This window comes from Falco punctatus (assembly GCF_963210335.1).
Source record: "Falco punctatus genome assembly, chromosome: 4".
Lineage (NCBI taxonomy): Eukaryota > Metazoa > Chordata > Aves > Falconiformes > Falconidae > Falco > Falco punctatus.
Genome location: NC_137583.1, coordinates 48,408,192 through 48,427,248, shown reverse-complemented (window position 1 = coordinate 48,427,248; position 19,057 = coordinate 48,408,192). Strand labels below are relative to the sequence as shown.

General features: G+C 45.6%; 2 protein-coding genes across 3 annotated transcripts in view; one reads left to right on the top strand and one right to left on the bottom strand.

Moving 5' to 3' along the window:
- The window catches only part of ZAP70 (zeta chain of T cell receptor associated protein kinase 70), a 29,030-nt gene extending 28,016 nt beyond the window's left edge, over positions 1-1,014 (top strand). For both annotated transcript variants that reach the window (XM_080382269.1, XM_080382268.1), the window contains exon 13: positions 96-1,014. In XM_080382269.1, the coding sequence (XP_080238395.1) occupies positions 96-219 (124 nt within the window). In that variant the 3' untranslated portion in view covers positions 220-1,014. The remainder of the gene's footprint in view (positions 1-95) is intronic.
- Positions 1-18,569, bottom strand: part of ADAMTS10 (ADAM metallopeptidase with thrombospondin type 1 motif 10) — a 110,995-nt gene extending 92,426 nt beyond the window's left edge. Inside the window, exon 1 of the mRNA XM_080382247.1 lies at positions 18,502-18,569. The gene's annotated coding sequence lies outside the window, so the exon portion shown is untranslated. The remainder of the gene's footprint in view (positions 1-18,501) is intronic.
- Between the last annotated feature and the right edge of the window lie 488 nt (positions 18,570-19,057).

The window sequence follows — 19,057 nt, the reverse complement described above, 5'->3', positions numbered from 1 at the left end:
GGGCTGCTGTTCCCCTGCCAGGTTCTTCTGTGCTTGTCATTGCATCAGTCCACTTTTGTCCCTTCTGTTGACTTTGTTCCTTTCTGCCCTTGCAGATGGGAAGAGCGTCCAGGATTTATTACTGTAGAAAACATAATCCGCACCTACTACTACAGTATTGCTACCAAGACAGAAAATGGGCCAGAGATAGAGGACAAGTTGAAAGCAGCCCTTCTTTGAGTTTCCTTCTCTGCTGCTCAACATACACCTTTTCTGCATGGGACCTGGAAAGGCTCTTTGCAAAGTTTTGCTTTAATCTCTCAAATGCCAGTTTTGTTACTCAAGTAGTTCCAGAACTAAGAACCTGGGAGACGATGCTGTCACAGCAGACAAGGGCACCTGGCTGTGCCTCGTGTCTCCAAACAGCCAGCCATGATTTACATCTCCAGCCTGACCCAGCACAGGGCAGTACAGACAGTATTATAATTCCTTCTTGCCCACTTCCAAAACTACCCCAGAGCCTCAGAGCTTAATGCCTACCAGGCTCACTAAGGATGAACTGTGTTGGCTCCAGCAGACCTGGATTTTTCCATATCTCTTAAAAAATATTTCTTTCACAGGAAACCATCAAGTACATATTTCTGGTGGGGTTTGTGTGGGGTGTGACACAGGAAAGGGAGCCATCAAGTGTCCTTCCCCTTGGCTTGGGGCAAGAAGCAGCTGGTGTTCTGCTCACTCTCAGGACAGACAGAGGAGCAGTGAGGCAGAGCTGCATGGTGCCGCTGCTTTGTCCTCTGTGGGCCCTGCCAGCCACAGCTCTTACACCCTGGGGCATTGCCATGTGCATGGTGTACATCTCCCCTGCACTGCCACAGCCCTCCAAGGTGGTTATGGCTCTTGAAACAACTCATCTCCCAGGACCACTGCTCACCTCCTGGATCCCATGTGGCCCCTCTGTGCTAATGAAATAAGCATCTCGCTCTTCAAGCCTGAAAATTGGTCACCCTGTAAATAAACTCTATATTTTTTAACATACCTATGGCTCAGACTATTGAACTGTCATAAAGGTTTGCAACTGCTTCAAGCTGACAATTTCCCCCCACTAGGCCAGGGTTTCCCTCCTTGATGCTCTCCATAACCTTGCACAGTCACCAACCTGGTCACCCTTGAGCTGGTTTCACTGCAGAGCTGGAGCTTTCTTGCAGCTTTCTTGCAGCTAATGGCATACCCAGCTGCTCAGCTGAGTCTACTGTGGAAACCCACCTATCCTGGCTTGTTGTACTGGTCTGCCCTCACCCCCGGATGCAGTAGATTGATGGCCCATGTTGAGGGGGACTGTGGTCTCCACTGTTGCAGAGAGCAGAGTGGTTGTGAAGGCTGGGGAAGTGGGGGAAAGCAGAAGATCAGAGCCCTGAGATACAGTGAGTAGAAAAGTTTATCTCTCACCATCTTCTGCTATCAGAAAGCCACACAGTAGCTCACACAGAGTACCTTGTCCCCGAGGTAAAATAAACAGCTACAGTCCAGGCCAGGGCACAGCCCTTATCTAAAACCTTAATGGCAGGTGGATTTTATCTGAAGACAACCGTTCCTGGGTAGCATTCAGGTATAAGGCCTAAATTAACCACTTGGTATCGCTTGTTTAAGCAGTCGGAGAACTTAGGTCTGATGAAAAACAAGTGTTCCCCTCTCCTTGCTTACACTACAGCCTCCAGTGACACCAACTATTTATGTGCCAAAGCATTTTCTCTCTCCATCCCGTTAGCTTGTCTTGTATGCTTGAGAGCTATGGACCTATTATCCCTATCAGTAAAGGGGAAAACAGAGGTATCAGAGGAGAAAGTGGCTTGTTCCTGTTTGTTCAGTGAGCTAGTGGCAGAGACAGGAAAAAAATTATCACCTATGCCATATTTTCCTCCCAGACGAAGCAGCTATTTTGCTGGGAAAGATAAGATTCGATGTGCTTTCTACTTGAAAACCACTGCCAAAACTTTTTGTTTAGACTTTTCTTTTGAAACAAATCAATTTTCTGGTTTGAAATGATTTCTCATATTACATTTTCAGCTAACTGGTTGCTGGTGTTTCTTCAAATGGGAAAGAAAAGTACCAGAGAAGTTGTATTTCCACAGGAACCTCTGGTTTAGTTGGAGACAATTTCAAGTGAGTGTGTGTGCCTACATCCTGACAGACAGGACATAAATCCCTTGAGATTATGTCAGAAGGTGCAAGGGCTTCTCCTCTGGAAAGCCGACTGGGCTGTGTATGTTGCTCTGGCTGTTCCAAGAGCATCACAAAATGTCAGGAGTTGCTGTGGGGAAAAAAGAGAGTGAGACAACCAGGGCCTGAAGTCACAGGGCTCTGTGACTCGTGCATCTTTGTGACTACTGCTTTTGGCATGTGCAGGGTCTGACAGTCACCCCCAAGGGGAATCTCCTTTGACTTCAGGCACTACCTCCCTCCTGGGTATCCCCAGTCTGCAATCACAGAAGGGGCTCAGCCCCCTCAGTAAGGCACATCTCCAGGTCCCACAGTGCAATGGCCCTGAGATTGGGACAGGCTCTCTTCTTCCCCAACCACAGCACGGATATATCCAGCTCTGACCTCTCTCCTTGCCTGCTGCTGGCAGGTCCGAATATTGAAACACTCTGCCAGCCCTTTCACTGACTGATCCCAGGGGCTCTGGATGTTAGAGCAAGAGCTGTGTCACTGATAAGATAAAAGGCAGAGGCTGTAGTTAGCATAGACTCAGAGCTCAGTGCTCTATGGCTGATTCTGCTCTCCCATAAACTTCCTCAAATCCTCTTTTCTTGCTGACGCCTCCTTAGCTCTTTCTCTCCACTCACACATTTCCTTCTGTTTTACCTGAATCTTTAAAGCTCTTCTGATTCTTGCATTCTCCATCTTGCAAGGGAAAAGATGAAGTTCATCTTCTAACTAAGCACCCACAATGATAACGTGAGACGTGGTAAAGTATTGGTAATCATGCCTGATCAACACTATGTAACACTCTATCATATCACCAATGCTGATCTATCTCATTCCATTCTGTCTTATCACCAATAAGCCTATCTTATCACCAGTACATGCCTATTTATCAATTACACTTATCACAAGGACTCACCGACCCTTCTATCTCTTTCAGCTATCAAGGCACTTTCATTCTGTTCAGCAGCACAGCAACTACATGACTAATACAGCTCTGTTCTCACTGACCTTTGTATCATTTTACCCTAACTGATTTACTGTACCAGTGCAAAAGTATGTTTTTGAAGCTAGCACTGGGTATTTTCCCTGCTCTACCCAAGAGGTGCGGCCTGTGAGGTCCCTCAGGGCATGGCTCAGCACTGGCAATGGGACTCCTGCTTTGCTACTGGGCTGTCCTGTCTCCCGTGAGCCTGGCCAGCAGTTAAGCAGCTCCGTTTTGGCTGCTTTCTGGGCCTTAGGTATTTCTGTATAGCACAGAAGGCAGAACTGGAATCACCAGGCAGAGAGAGCGGACCATCCTGAGAGAAGAAGCGCTGGCAGACCCCATGGCAGCTGTCTCCATGCAACCCTTGCTGAGAGGAACTACTGCAGCACTCCTACCTGCCCTGTGTTAGGGGGAAAGGGCAGGTTTGTATGTTCAAGGTCTCTTTCCTGGCTCCAGCTGCTGGCAACTTGGAGACACTACAAGGCCAGGGTACAGACCTGCTCACAGTCATCACCCTTCTTGTTACAAAATGTCTGGCAACCATGAAGTCACAGAATGCTTTGGTCCTGCCCTGATCAAATACACCACAAATCACAGATTTCTTCGTAAAAGTCAGGTGAATCACTGATCCCACACTGTCCCCTTCTCTCCCTCACTCATAGGAGATCAGCTTGTTTCTAATTACAGCAGAAGGAAGCAAGACAAGGGAAAGATATGACTTGTCAGTGGTTGCACAGGGGCATGGAAGAAAAGCTTCCATTCACCTTTGTTTGTTTTCATACTTTCATCTCCAGATGATGTCTTCTTTTTATGTTCAGATGCCAGGCAAGCCAAACGATGCCCCAGCACAAAAAGTGCTGTCACATGCATCGATATAGTCAGCAGTGGCCTAGAATTAGCCAAGTCTTAATGTAGAGGCTTTTACCATCAACCCATTACACATGAAGAAAAAGGGATGTGCAAGGCAGATGCACAGAAGATGCAAACCTAGGTGCAAAATTAGATGCTCTTCACTGACAAGAGGAATGCAAGTGATGGGACTGGTTTGAGTATTAACAAATATCCAAGTCCTGAGGAAAAGAAACTTTTCTCAGCAGGAGAGAATGACTTGTTTTGCCACCAAGAAATCTGGTAGAGCAGGTTAGACTTGGACTGAGCCTTTTCTTCTGTTGTCTCTAGTTTTTTTTATGTTACCTTGGTTTTGCTGTCAGATAGAAATCTCTGTGCTGGCAGGAGAAACTGTAAACATGTCTTCACAAGTGGTTTTTTTGATCAGCAACAGAAATCTTGGAAAGTAAGAGAGGTACTGTACTCACTAGGAGGCTGCTGGGGAGTGGTAGGAAATTCAGCATCGCTCATTTCTTCCAATTTCAAATGATCCCATCCGAGGACAGGAGCATGTCTGTGGTGTGAGGACAGGCACTGGGACCATGCCTGCCTGACCAGCTGGAGCTGTGGCACAGTCAGGCCCTGCAGTGAGCACGGAGGTGCAGAGAGGTGCATCAGACACACACCATGTTACAAAGAGAGGCTGGTTCTGTCCCCACTGCACAAGCAGTCACAGGTGGTTTCTGCAGCCAATTCTCTGTGTAGGTTTTTGTGGCCTTAAGTGATGAGCTTTGGTCAATGTAAGACGTTGCCCTGTTTGATTTACACAGGCAAATCAACCAGGGTGTGGTGGCTGGCATTCCCACTGCCTCTTCAAGGCTTCTGCTCTGCTAAGATGGCAGTTTCAGGGCCTTGTTCATAAAGCCAGGAGGACTTGCAGGGACCCAGGAATTTGACTCTTGATCTGTGGTCCCTTTATGTCCCATCCTCCCTATTTCTTCTGCTCCTGGGCCTCCCCTGCCTGGAATCTCCAGCCTGAGCTTCTACCCATAGTCTTAGGACAGGGTGAAGCATGTCCACAGGGAGCAGGGAAATCCCAGTTGAGAGTAACTGGGTATTGAAAGGTTAAATGACCAGTTCCTTCAGTAAATATTTCTATATTTTTTTTCTATTAAGTTATTCTATTAAGTAATCAACCAGTTTGTTGTTGCTGTTGCTGTAAAGGAACTGCTTTTCTTCTAGCTGGGGCATTAGGCTGTCTGCTACATTGTCTGGGCAGGAAAAGAAAAAACAGCTCCAGAAAGAAAAACCCTTTACTATCTAAAATGGCATTTGATCAATTTCTGTCCTTTTAAAATCATATTTTGTCAGAAATGTTGAAAGGGGGCAACATATAGGTAATCTGGACACTCTCTGTGGGTACATTTGGCACATCCCAGCTGTGCAGAAGCCAGTGAGGGCAGCGGTCTCCAGGAAGGGCGATGGAGCTGGCAGAGAAATGAGAGCAGTTTCCTTCCACAGGGTAAGCATCGCCACAGAGAACCCTGCTGCAGCTGAAGGAACTTGTGTTCTGGCCTTCATGGGCTGGAGGACTCTTTATATAAAATTTGCTTCCCCTTGCAGATGAAAGCTTGAGCACATCCCCTGCAAGGCCCTACCCTCCAGCAGAGTCCTGCACCTCACTCCCTGAGGAATTTCACCTCATGTAGGGCTGTGCAGCAACTGCTTCTCCAGAATGAAACCACCCACTGTGGGCCCAGCAGCTGCACTACTGCTATTACTCATAACATTCTTCCAATAAACTGATCAATGTGGTTGTTTTTTGTCCTCCCAAACGCTCGCATCGTTCAGAGCTTGGCTGTGCTCCTCCTAAAGCTTGTGCGTGCATGTGCTTGTCTGTAGAGTGATTTTAAGTCCTACTGTCCATGAGAGAATGCAGCCGGTGGTCTCAAAGTCTCAAAGGCTGTGGATATTTGCTCCTGGGAGCCCACTTGCATCCTGCATCAAAAATGGAATATATAATTTGCACATTCAGAAACAGTGGGCTTGGCACAGTACAGGAAGGAAAGGCAAAGCTACAACAATGCAGCATGCCTGGCCTGAGGCTGAGCTTGGCTTCAGTCCTTGCCCTCACTGTGGAAGCCCTAAGCTTGCCTGCAGAGCCCGTTTCAGTCAGGGGAGAGCTAATCGGTGTGCCACACCAGTTGTGGTCCCTCTGACTTGCCACTGAAGGGTGGAGTGGCAAGTGACAACATTACTGAAACCCATCTCTCAAGTATTGGGTGGCAGTTCCCAGTTTAGATCAGTGTACAGGCCCAGAAAGTCTCCATCTGTAAAGCAGTTACCAGCACCTCTCTGAGCTAAGGCTGGGGCTGAGAGTCCTGCAGGAGCTGCCAGGAACTTGACTGAGAGGCTGTGGCTGTCCCCTCCCAGCTGAGGCAGGGCCAGGTATGGCTGCTGTTCTCCACTGCTCTGCTCAGCACCTGCATCCTGCCATCAGAAGGTGGCAGATGGACCATAGCAAGGAGGAGTGAGCCAGGCAGGCTGGCACTCAGCAGTATGAACAGAGAGTAACCGCAGCTGGTGGGATTGCTGCTTCTCCATGAGTCTGGTGCCTCTCACAGCCTTCTCACCTATGGGCTGCCTTCTCACCTGGACAGGCCCACAGCAGGTCAGCAGTCTCATCAGGCTTGAGCACAGGTCAAACAGTGTGGGCAGCTGCCTCCACTCATTGTTAGAAGCTGTCAGGAGTCAGCAACTTGCCCTCCTCACTGGTTATGTACGGGCCACAGAACAGCAAATTCTTCATTCTTCTCTCTGGGGCTGGAATTTGACTAATCCACAGACACTCAGACCATCTCTTTGGGAAGACTTCTCAAATTGTGGTGAGGTTCAGATATTTATTCCGCTGAGGATGAGAAGCACCAACCCTTCTATGCATGTCTGAACTTCCATTGGCAACAGAGCAGAAGCAAGGAGCCGGGTTATGCAGGAAGGACTGAAGGGTCCAAAGCATTAGGGGACATACTGTAGGTGGCAGTTGTGAGCAGGCAGGGTTAAAAGAGGAGAAAAAACCCACCTCCCCCTGCTTTATTTTCAGAGCTTGCTCCTGGGGTTGGAAATCATGTTACCAACACAGCTAAATGGACACCACCTGCTGCTGCATCAAACACGCACTACTGACAACTATAATAACAATAACTCTGAATTGAATGGCAAAATAAAACACAGATAATTTCAGTGGGATGAGAAATCATGACAAAAGAGTCAAAAGAGATTTTAAAAAAGTCAGAGAGTGTATGGTCACAGTGCTGACCCTACACAGGGAGAAAGCGGCAAAAGTGAGTACCTAACTGGTGTCTTGGCCTCCATGAGCCCGTCAGTTGGGAAAATTTGTAGCCACAGAGCCAGAAAATGCAGGGACACGTAGGCAGATAGGTGAGGTGGCAAGATGGAAGGCAGGCTGGCCCATCAGACATCATTGGCCTTGTTTCCACTGAAAGCTTTGATGGAATCAAAACCTTTCCACGGAACACTTCAATTTAGTCTAATCAGCATTTTCAGATGGAAAACTCTTCTGTAGGAAAATTTCCATCCAATTCAAGTAATTTACCCCCGGGGCAAATGAGTAAGATGTGGGTGTAAAGCACGGTCATGTCAGAGATGTAGCCGTTGCCACTCCCTTCGACATGATGTAAATAGGGATATAGTGTAACAGGCAATGAGGAATCTGCTCCCTCCCTAGACCTACAGCATCGGCATACTGTGTCACCCTGGACAAACTTAAGGAACTGATTTTGGCCACGCATCAGTGATTTTTGGGAAATAGGCTGGAATGAGAAACAGTCAAGAACCCTGGACCTAAAGTGAATAGGAAATCCTGTCTAGGCATGGAGAAGTATGTGGACATCCACCTCTGCATCTTAGCTATCTCTGCCTTTTTTGTTTCCCAGAGCAGTGCTTTCCAGAAATCCACAGTTAACCCATGCAACTTTGCTTCATTGTTACATGTCAATGCCCTACTTATTCCTAGTTTTAACACAGTATGTTCTACTGTAGCGAATCTTACAGGAAGTAATGATTCTCTTTGTAAGAAGCACAGCAAGTGCCTACGTGGGAAATGCTAGCAAGGGCAGGCTCTAATTTCATAGAATCACAGAATCATTTAGGTTGGAAAAGACTTTTAGGATTATTGAGTCCAGCCTTTAGACCGTTTCCAGACTGGGAAGCGTTCTCCTCTAACAGGAAAGACTAATAAGCAAACTGGCTTAACTAATAGCTTAAAGCAAGGATCACAAACTTGGTCCCTTATCAACTCTGACACCAGGTTTAAGTCTAATATTTGCACCAGTGCACCTGATAATGTTACAGTTTTCACCAGCATGCTTCCAAATGTGTATACAACTACATTGTTTAAAGGCTTTATAAACCAGGGCATTTTAGTCCTATTTCTGTGCAGATGCTTATATTAGACAGATGGTATGGTGAAAGCAATGAAGTGATTTTTTTGCACCTATGCAAGCCACACCTTCAAAAAACCCCTCAAGGTCTTTGTGGCAATAAATAAGGGGACACAAAATATACTGTCTTGCTCCAGCCATTTTAATAGAAAATTTAATTACTGGATATTCAAACACTTTCACAAAGCAAAATAAAAGTACTGATATGGAAAAAAATTGCAATGATTAATAAAAGGTAAAACATATCATACAATCAGTGGAAACGGGGAAAACTGTTTTGTGTGCTTGTGCTTCAACTGATGTGAAGAGAAACAAGGATGGAAAAAGTGTTTTATGGACCATAAATGGGTTAAAAAACAGATACAGGAAGACAGATATTGAATCGACACAGGAAGACAGATATTGAATCATGCTAGTAGTTCATCTAGTACACATTCATTTTCCCAAATGTAAAAAGCAGCAAAGAATCAACAGAGAAAGAAACTGTACAGAAGTCTAAGATTTGATATTTAGGGAAACCTGTTTGAACACCTCTGGTGCTGTCTTGGCATATTTGGAAAAAATCACAAATAAAATTACATTGATTGGGAGGAGCTGCAAAGATATAGCAAAGGTGGAGAAGGGTCAGAAATGCTACTAAGTAGGAGCAGAAATAGTTACGTGGGCTCAGATACATAAAGTGGAAGGTAAGGACTTTTGTGATATAATATAAAAACCTCAGAACAATCTGCTCTGAGAGAGGGCCAGGAATTTAGCAAAGGGCAGTTAAGACATTGGCACAGTGAAAATTTCAGATTATATTATTCCAAGGCAAGTATAAACTATAGGAACCAAAGTTTTTAAAGGTAAGGGTTTTTTTTAAGTTTTAAATTAAATTCCACTTTGCCACATTTAATCCTCCATTTCATGTAAAATCATCTGTTTTGTCTCTGTTAATGCAACTTTAGAAATGAACAAAAATCGCTCCTCTAAGTTTTCTGGATTAAGTTTTCTAAACAAATTACTCTACTTGATTGTAGCTTCCCCTAATCAAGAACTCCTGCTCTTTTCGCTATGATTTAGGGATCTGTGACCTTGCTTCTCTGTGTACTGGCAGTAGAGCAAGCAAAAGGCACGCTCCTGACAGGGGCCTCATTCACTTCCCATACCCAATCTGTCTTGCCCTCCTGTACACAGGCAAGAGGGTGGAGAAAGCCAGCCTGACAAAGCTGGAAGATGGAAATGGGAACTCAGGCTGATGGAGAGGAAGACACAGCTTCCACAGTTCTCCTTCTGCCAGTGGGATCAAGATGCCTTAGCTCAGTCACAGACTCTAGAAGACCAATGTAAGGGAAAATAGATTTCATAGGTAGAGTTCAACTGAGAAGGGAATTAAGTGATGGGAATTTGTGGAGGTCATTCTTCCCACCAAGTCAATGGAAAGAGAATGTAAATGTTCCTTTTGAACAGTTTCCAAGGGACAGTATGACTTGCAGTCAGAACAAGTCTAATCTTCATTTTCCCTTTCTGCATTTTGTTTTCAACCCTTCAAACTGCAGAGTAACATCCCTGTGGCACTTCATGCATGTGCAGAAATGTCAGGCATGTTTAAATCATGGTTTTTGTGTGTGCCTATATACACATAACACAAGAACGCTTGTGTGCAGGTTTGTGTTTTCATGCACACAACAACAAAGGCTGTGATTTTGTTTGCATTGTTAGTACACTGGTTATTGCCTGCCCAAAGTGGAAACCTCCTAGTCCTTTCAGCCTCATAACCTCAGTGGATGTGAATTCCTGGGCTCTTCTTGGTGTCTGTGATTTAATTTTTATGAGAAAATCTAATTGTTTCCTCACATACACCTGCACCCTTCCCAACCTATTAAGCTTTTAAAACCCTGTTTACTTTACTGACCTGAATGAACTGATTAATAAACTGCCCTGATGCAAGTAATAAAAAGTGTCTCTTTCCTGTTTATTAACTTGATATGGTGCACAGAATGGGGCAGCATATTTCAAATACAATTACTGGCGATGTAGTAGTAGAATATACAAGTGGGTAAACTCAGCTGTTTAGCATCTAAAAGAAGTGCTAAATGATCTATATCCCAGTTTAGAAGTGGACAAATGCTGGCGCTGACCTGTGAACATATATCAGGGATAGTCATGCAGTCACCCATTACGCTACAGCCCTGTCAGAGCCTCAGGTTCAGGTCCCCACTTTCCAGCTGGCTCAAAATCTCAAGCAAATCTTAATTCTTTTTTGCTGCAAGTGGAAGCAGAATTTGGCCTCTGTGTTGTAGCACTACCATCCCAGCAATGGAGAAAAATAATTGAGAATTTCAATAGGCTATTTGAATGAGAAGTGCAGGAAAGATTTAAGCGAACCATGGGGAACTGACTGGAAATAGTATTTATACTATTTTAATTTAAAAATCCACAAAGTAACCATAAAAAACCCCTCTTATCCACCCAGATTCTTCTTTTATGGACTCCAGTACTGTATTGTGTACATGCCTGGACACAGGGCTATGGGAGTCATATTTCTCAAGGAACAGAACAAGTATACTTAATGTCTATAACCTTATTGTTTATATTTTTATTATAGTATTATGAATTTAAATATACAAGACAACAGGTAGAGATTCTGGGAAACTGGGTAGATGAAACAATAGTAAGATGGGAACTAAGTCAGAGACTAACTTACTCGATGTAGGTCACATACTGCATCAAAATTACTATGTGCCAGGTTTATACCTTAACCACAGTAGCATCTTTCTCTGATACAGCTATCTTATTGGAAGTGCTCAGGGCCAGCCTTTGAACATTTCCTCCTACACAGATGGGGCCAGTTTTCAGAACAGCAATGCTCTCAGCCAGAAACATAGGGAAAAGGTTTGCATAACAGCTCTGCACCCACCCTTGCAAGTCTTTTTGTCGTGAACAAAAGCTTTATGAATCTCATTTTGGCAGTTAGCTTCCTTTGAATATCTAGCCTTTGTTATTAGGCAGGAAAGGAAGTCAAAGGCTGGTTTACTCCACAGTTTTCTTAGTCCTGGTATGAGACCTTGAGTAAGTGCTTCCTCAGTCTAAGTTTTTTTCCCCCGCCCAATTCTTGTTCAGCCTCATTTGTGCAGTTTTGAAGGGCTGATGTCCATAAATGCAGAGCTAATATAATTAATGCCAGCTTTAATTTTCCCCTCGTAAGAAGTGTCACAAATACTGATGTTTGCATGTTTGGATGTTTATCATCAGACTCCCTTGCCTAGGATCTTTGACCATTCTCCATGCAACCATTCTGATGGTTCTTATTTGTGCTGGCCATAAGGCATGCAGTGAAATTCTGACTCCATGTCAACATGAACACACACATGTACAAAGTTTGGTAATGGCACAGAAATGCTAGTTTATTTAGATGGGATGCTATAATTTCATGCTTTGGCTTCAAGGGGAGAATTGCAGAACCATAAATGAAACTTCAGGCCTTATTTCCCTCATCAAGATGATCTAAAGAATCTATTCCTTTAAAAATTTACCCTTAAGTAAGTTTTTGAGAATGTGACTCTCTCACTAGACATCTGTACATGAAAGGAATAGATTCTCAGTTCAGCCTCAGGTCATTACTGGAATATAGAGTAATGAGTGCATTTCTGCTGAGCAGAAATTGTGGTCTTCATCTGTGAAAACCAAGGAGGTGAGGACAGGTACAGGGAGGATGAGTTTCCTAAAAGAAAAGGAAGAGGTAGAGCACAATCTTTCGGATTATCTTGGGTTTGAAACACAGCCCCCATGTGGAGTAGCCCCTCTCCCTGAAGTTTGCAAGCTTCCTGCAGCACCTTTGTTCTTGTCTCACTAAGTCAAAAAAATCCTTTCTGCTGGGAAATGACAAAAAAGACTCTTTGGGTGTCCTGTGGGTATGAATAATCCAGTGAAAAATCTTCCATCTGCTCTGCCTCACTCCAAGAGATGCCTGCTGCAGTCAGAAAACCACATGCCTCTTGTGCTGCCCCCATTTCATCTTGAGCTGTTTGAATAGCATCATCCTTTATCCTAGCAATGAAATGGTAAAATGCTGGCACACCCTGGTCCCAGAGTGACAGCGCTGACACTACAGATGTCAGACTGTTTTAATACCAGAAGCTGCTGCCAACTCTTAAACAATGGCTCAAGCATGACAGAAGGGACCAAGGAGCTTTCCAGCCCCTCGGGCCAACTATTTCCCAGGGATGAGTCCTGCCAAAATCTTTGATCAAATGTGCGGGACTGCAGTGATAGAAGCAAAATCCATCCCAACTCCAAAAATGTCCAAGACCAGAGCAGTAAAAACCCAGCTAAGTGTTATCATCCTTGCAGTCCAAATCCAAATCACTATCCATCCTTCTCCAGTTCTGGCTGGGTTTCCTTATCTCACGTGGCAGACAGTTCCAGGCTTACTCTTATATGAAGGGGTTTACTCCATTTAGTCTAAGATGTGTACTGTCTCATTATTAAGTCCCTGCAGCCATTGGCAGAATGGTATGAGGAGCTGTAAACAGGGTCTATTCTTCTTGGCAGCTGGGGTGAATGACCACTGAAGGCAGCTATCCCCTAAAAATGCTGTTGTGGCACTTTCGACTCTATCTCCCTCTCTGCTGCCAGCACACAAGTAATCCCTCTTGAAGTCAGTAAAATGTTCATACAGGTAAAGCCCAGCTCAGCTGGAATAAAGGTAGAGGCAGAGCAGCGATTTGGTTCCTGGGATCCAGGGGAAGGGTGCTGTATCTGGTTTGTGTGGCAATTTTTCACAGGTGGGTTACAGAAGCGGCTTCTATGAGAAACTACTAGAAGCTTCCCCTATGTTCCATGGAGCCAATACCAGCCGGCTCCACGGCAGACCCGCCCGCTGGCCAAGGCTGAGCCCATCAGCAAGGGTGGTAGTGCCCCTAGGGTAACTTACTCATGAAGGGGAAAAAACCCTGCGCAACTGCTGCCAGGGAGAGGAGTGTGAGTACCTGAGAGCAACAACTCTGCAGCCACCCAGGTCAGTGCAGGAGGAGGCAGGAGGTGCTCCAGGTGCCAGAGCAGAGATTCCCCAGCAGCCCATGATGAAGACCTCAGTGAGGCAGGCTGTGCCCCAGCCCATGGAGCCCACAGGGGAGCAGATCCCCACCTGCAGTGCAGGGAGGGACCCCACGCTGGGTTGTAAAGAACTGGAGCCTGTGGGGAGGACTCATGTTGGAGAAGTTCATGGATGACTGTCTCCCGTGGGTGGGACCCCATGCTGGAGCAGGGGCAGAGTGTGAGGAGTCCTCCTCCTGAGGAGGAAGGAGCAGCAGACAAAACATGATGAACTGACCACAGCCCCATTCCCCATTCTGCTGTGCCACTGGTGGGGTGGAGGTAGAGAAATTGGGACTGAAGTTAAGCCTGGGAAGAAAGGAGGGGTGGGGGAAAGGTGTTTTTAAGTTTTGGGTTTATTTCTCATTACCCTGCTCTGATTTGATTGGTAATAAATGGAATTAATTTTTCTCCAAGTCGAGTCTGTTTTGCCTGTGACAGTAATCAGTGAATGACGTCTCCCTGTCCTCATCTCATCCCACAAGCTTTTAATTACATTTTCTTTCCTGTGTCCAGCTGAGGAGGCAAGTGATAGAGTGACTGTGGTGGGCACCTGGCGTCCAGCCAGGGCCAAACCACCACAAGCGTAAAGCCAAAAGGTAGGCAAGCCCACGGTCTTGAGCGTAAAGGAGGAACACTGTGGTTGCTCATGTGGGTACATGGGTGAGGTGAGGTTTTGAAGATGAGGTTCAGATACAGCATCTCACCAGGAAAGGTGAGACTTGATGTGACATTTGCAGGTTTCCTGCTATTCTGGTAACAGCACTGAGTATGCTCAGCTCTACTTCGAGTTAGTAAGGCAAACAGAGAGGGACTGCATGTCTGGGAGCCACAAAAGAGCCCCCAGGGAAGCTGGGCAGATGATGTCTTGCAGAGAAAAAGTCTAGAGGTCCCATGACTATGTATTTAGAGCTGTTTATATATTTTCTGTTCCTGGCAATGATTTTGACAACAGAAAACAGAAAAAGATTTTGGCTTTTTCGAGAAGTTTTGCTTCGCAACCTTTGGAGGCATCCTTAAAACTACATGTCTGAAAAGTAAAAACTGAGGATCTTTTGGCTGCAATGTTTTGATTGTCCAAGCTGCAAACCACTGGGGAGAGGGAGAAGAAATAAGAGAGGTTTCCAGACTTCTATTATGAAAATTCAATTTTAATTGAAAATTGATACTTGCTGTGGAAAACTTCTACTCGATGAAAACACACATATCTGTGGAAAACATGGCTTAACAAAACATTTCACATAGCTCTTTTCATGCTCACAGTGCACAACAGACTGCGACAGGGGAGCTGTTGGATGAAATTACCTGATCTCTGAAAATCTGAAATGAGGCAATCAGATGGAGAAATGCTGCCTGCTTTTACAGCCTGATGTGATGGACTAATCCCTGTTCACTATGCATATCCTTAAAAACACTTTTTATTCCTATATTTTTTCATATTTAATAATCCACTTTAAACATGTAGCATTTTGACTCTAACTTCCAGATCTTTATGTCAGAATCTCATTTCTTCAGAGATAAAAAACTGTTCTCACAAAATCAGCATTTTGTGAGGGAAAATATCTATCTTGCCAGACAAAAAAAAACCCCATAGCATTATTTCCCAGTGGAAAAAATGAAGCAAATTATTTTATTCTCAGCATGGTTAAAATTAATATTGTTTGGTCCATCAAGCCTGACTGAAGTACTAATTTTCAGTTCCCCTCTGCTTTGAACTGCATCCACATGCAGTGGCCATTGCTCATTAGTAAGTTCTGGTGCAGATGCCTCATGCCCTTGTTCCCCTTTTGGCACAGCTCCCCAGTGGGCTGGCACTCCTGTCCCTGTGGTGTTTTCTGGCTGAACCACCACACCACATCGCATTGCACAATGAAGAATGAAGCCTTCTGGGGAACCCAGCCCACAGAGAACAGGGATGTGAGGGCACCAGATTCCCATGATAAAGGCTATTTCAGGAAAAAACGCTTGTGAATGGGATGTGGACTTGTAAAAGTAATAAATTAAAATTAATATTAGTAAAATTAATCTGCAATAGTTATATTCAAAAGAATTGACATTTTATGTTACATATCCAGCTGCGTACAAGGGAGCATTCAGCACCTACACTGGTTTATGCTTGGACTGAATGTGTGCGGCTGGTACATACTGCTAATGAGGTACAGCAATGTTGGTGTGTTGTTGCAATAAAAATAATATTAATTGGAGGGGTGATCACTGATCCTCTGTGATCAGACTCATGGTTTTCTCACAAGAATACACACTCTCAAATTGTGCTATGTTAGTGTTGAAGGTTGAGCACGACTTACAGGGTTTGGGCAAAAAAGAGTTTTGTGAGTGATATCAGGATAGTAATTGATAAACTCTGCACCTTCAGACCCTAAAAATACCTTGCAAACACTAAAAGTCCTGGGTTTATCTTTATATTCTGGGGCAATCTGAGGGGCTTCCTCTCTACAGCAGCCTGCTCACAAAAGGTTTTATGCTGTTTCTGACCGGCATTCCTAGCTCTAGGCTTACAGAAGGAACACAGACCAGTCTGGCAGCACTGTAGCTCTCATCCAGACTGTTCACCACCTTACACTGCCTTTACACCCATGCAGAGAAAGATGCTATGATGCTTTTTTTGCTTCCCAAGATAATAATCTAAAATAGATCTGATCACTCATACGCTGTGATCTGAACAGAAAAAGTCTGTTTCTCTTCTTAAAAGATCTTAAAGGATAGGTTCATATGCAGAAACCCTGCTTTTGCAGATATTTAAAGTTAAATGAAATCAGTAGTATTCAGATTCCCACTTTTGGAGCAATAAGGGAGAAGAGTGACCTCTACAGCTCAGCCCCTTCCCAGACCTGCTGTCCTGGGAAGAACGATTTGCTCTCTCCGTTGTTCACACTAATCCTGTCAGAACCAGTAAAAATAATAATAATGATAATTAAAAAAATTAAGCCAACTTTATGGAGACAGTTCAGATATACAAGTGTCTGTATCCCTCAGGATGAAATTTTACTCCTGAAAGCTCAAGGAAATCAAGTTTAAAAATAAAATATGGCTAAACATCCAGAGAGACCTTAAAATATGTTACCCAGGAGACTAAAGCTAGGTTCCTTGTTTCCTTCAGTGCTTTTACAAGTATTAATTCACATTGACTAAAAAGGCAAACAAGCTATACTCTGGCAATTTTAACTTCATTTGATTGAAAAGAAAGATTCACGCCCACTGCTATGAATGAAACAGGAATGAATAAAAACTTCCCCTGCAACTGGGATGGTTCAAATCCAATCATAAAATACAGGACTTCTGTTAAGACTCCTGTCCCTTCCTGGACTTGGAGGATTTCGGTAGCTATGGCACTCCACACTGAGAACAAGTGCCAGTAAGCAGCACAGACTTGTGCATACAGGCAGGCACGTTTGCCTGGGAACACGCACATTAATTGGTACTACAAAAGAGTCTGCCCTGATGGCAGCACAGAGGGCCACCTTCTCCGCACTCCTACTTTTAAAAGTTTATACTAGCATGTCACCGATCCCATGCGTACCCCTCCAGCTGGGAGGTTCAGCCCTCACCGCCCTTACACTCTTGTTTCAAAGGATCAGAGCAGGCTGAGTTGGGGCCCTGGGATGCAGGGCAGTAATTGTGCTTTCAGCAAACATTTATGTCACTCCATGCACGTGCAGCTCAGTGTTTCTTCTTCGGTGTCCACCAGATGGCACAGGCTCCTGGCACGTTTACAAACAGATAAGGCAGCAGCAGACCACAAAGGTAATTTTTGCTTTTCTGGACTGCACTGACTCCTCAGCAGAGCTAGTCCCTTGTTTTTCTGTCCTTGGGCTATGCACGACAAGTTTTACGCCTGTATCAACAGTTTCATTGCTGTGTTACACCAGAACACAAATGCGCAAATATCCTAACTCTGCCAAAGCAGATGTGGCATGTACCATATGTGCACCACAAAACCTGCTGTCCAATGACTATCCTCACTTTATTGATCTGGAATTTCAATCTGTAGGGAGATACCACTGACTTGCCTGAAGCCTCAGACCTGTACCCATCATCTACATCACCTTTGTGATATACTTCGCAGGGTGAGTTCTAATCCAAAGCAAACTATCATCTGCTTTGTACCTGGATTTCCTCACCAAGGGAAGATGCTTGTTCATTCTCAACTACCACCCACGAGCAAACCTCTCATGAGCTGTGGGGCATGGGCTACAGCACCTGCTTAAAACAGCAGCAGAAACATCAGTGAAGGATGCTGTAATCCCTTATGCTGAAGAATTCAGAGGAAAAATGTAATTGATTAGACTCAATTAATTAACTGTGGCTGTCTTTAGCGCAGTAATTTGCTGTATGCTAGTATTTCACTCATCAATAACGAAACATATCCAAGAACAATGGTGTGGACGAGAGCCATGGAGGGAGCTAAGGAATCAATGCCACATCCCATGTGGAAGAGCAAGTCTCCAACATTGCCCGCAATCACAGGTCTATTACACCGATGGCTGTCCCCAGATACCTGTTTTTCCACAAGGATTTTAGAGTTCCCCCCCTAAAACTTAGTAAGCTGTCGCAACACTTGGGAGAGTACCAATTTCCAGGTCCTATAGATCAGCTTTTGGAGGATTTTACATGGCACGTAAGTATGTGGCACCTCCCACATCACAGGTGAGGCACAAGAGGCATCACAAGGTGTGACAGCAATGGCTCTGCCATCCCCTCAGGATGGCAACCCATCCCCTGAGGCTGTCCCCTGCTGTGCCTGGGCCAGGGGCAGGGACACGCTGGCTGGCAGCCCCCTGGGCCAGGCAGGGAGCAGGGAGCGGGGCCGCCTCACCCCGCCAGGCCCTGCAGCCCAGCGCTGCCTCAGCTGCCCCCTTTGTGTTGTGCAAACTTGTTGTTATGTGAGGGAAGAGCTGCAGAAATACTCCAACATCCTTTAAAAATGGTATATTAAAGCCTTTCACATACCTTGCGGGTGCAGCCACCTCAGTGAGGGAGCCATCTTCCCGGGGCCGGCTGACAGCAGCAGGGTGCAGCCCACAGGCTAGCAGGAGGCACCGACACAGCAGATTTTATCAACCTCTGGGGATTTAAAGGCTTGACTCCTGACAGAAAGCGACAAGATGGGCGCAGACAGCCAGGTCGGTGGCCATCATTCCCCTCACCCTCGTCGGGATGTCAAATGTAGCTGCCCTGAGGGAAGGCACCTCATGGAGGCCTCCAGGCCTGTGGGCAGCCGCGGCACCGCAAGGGCCCTGGAGGCCTGAGGTGGCCGCTGTCCCTGCAGGCAGGGCCGGGCCCAGCAGAGCCCCCCTCCGCGGCTCCTTGTCACCGCAGGCTGGGGGGGCAAACGCAGAGGTGGGAGAGGCTGGAGGAAGGGGCGCGGTGGGGCGAGCAGGTGGCTTCTGCAGGGGGGCCTGGCGGGAGGCGGGTTCTGCCAGGGCTGCCTCGAGTTGAGGGGGGGGCGGGGCGGGGGGCGCAGCCCTTAATCTCCCTATTCATTTGTGCCGTACCGCCTTTGGTT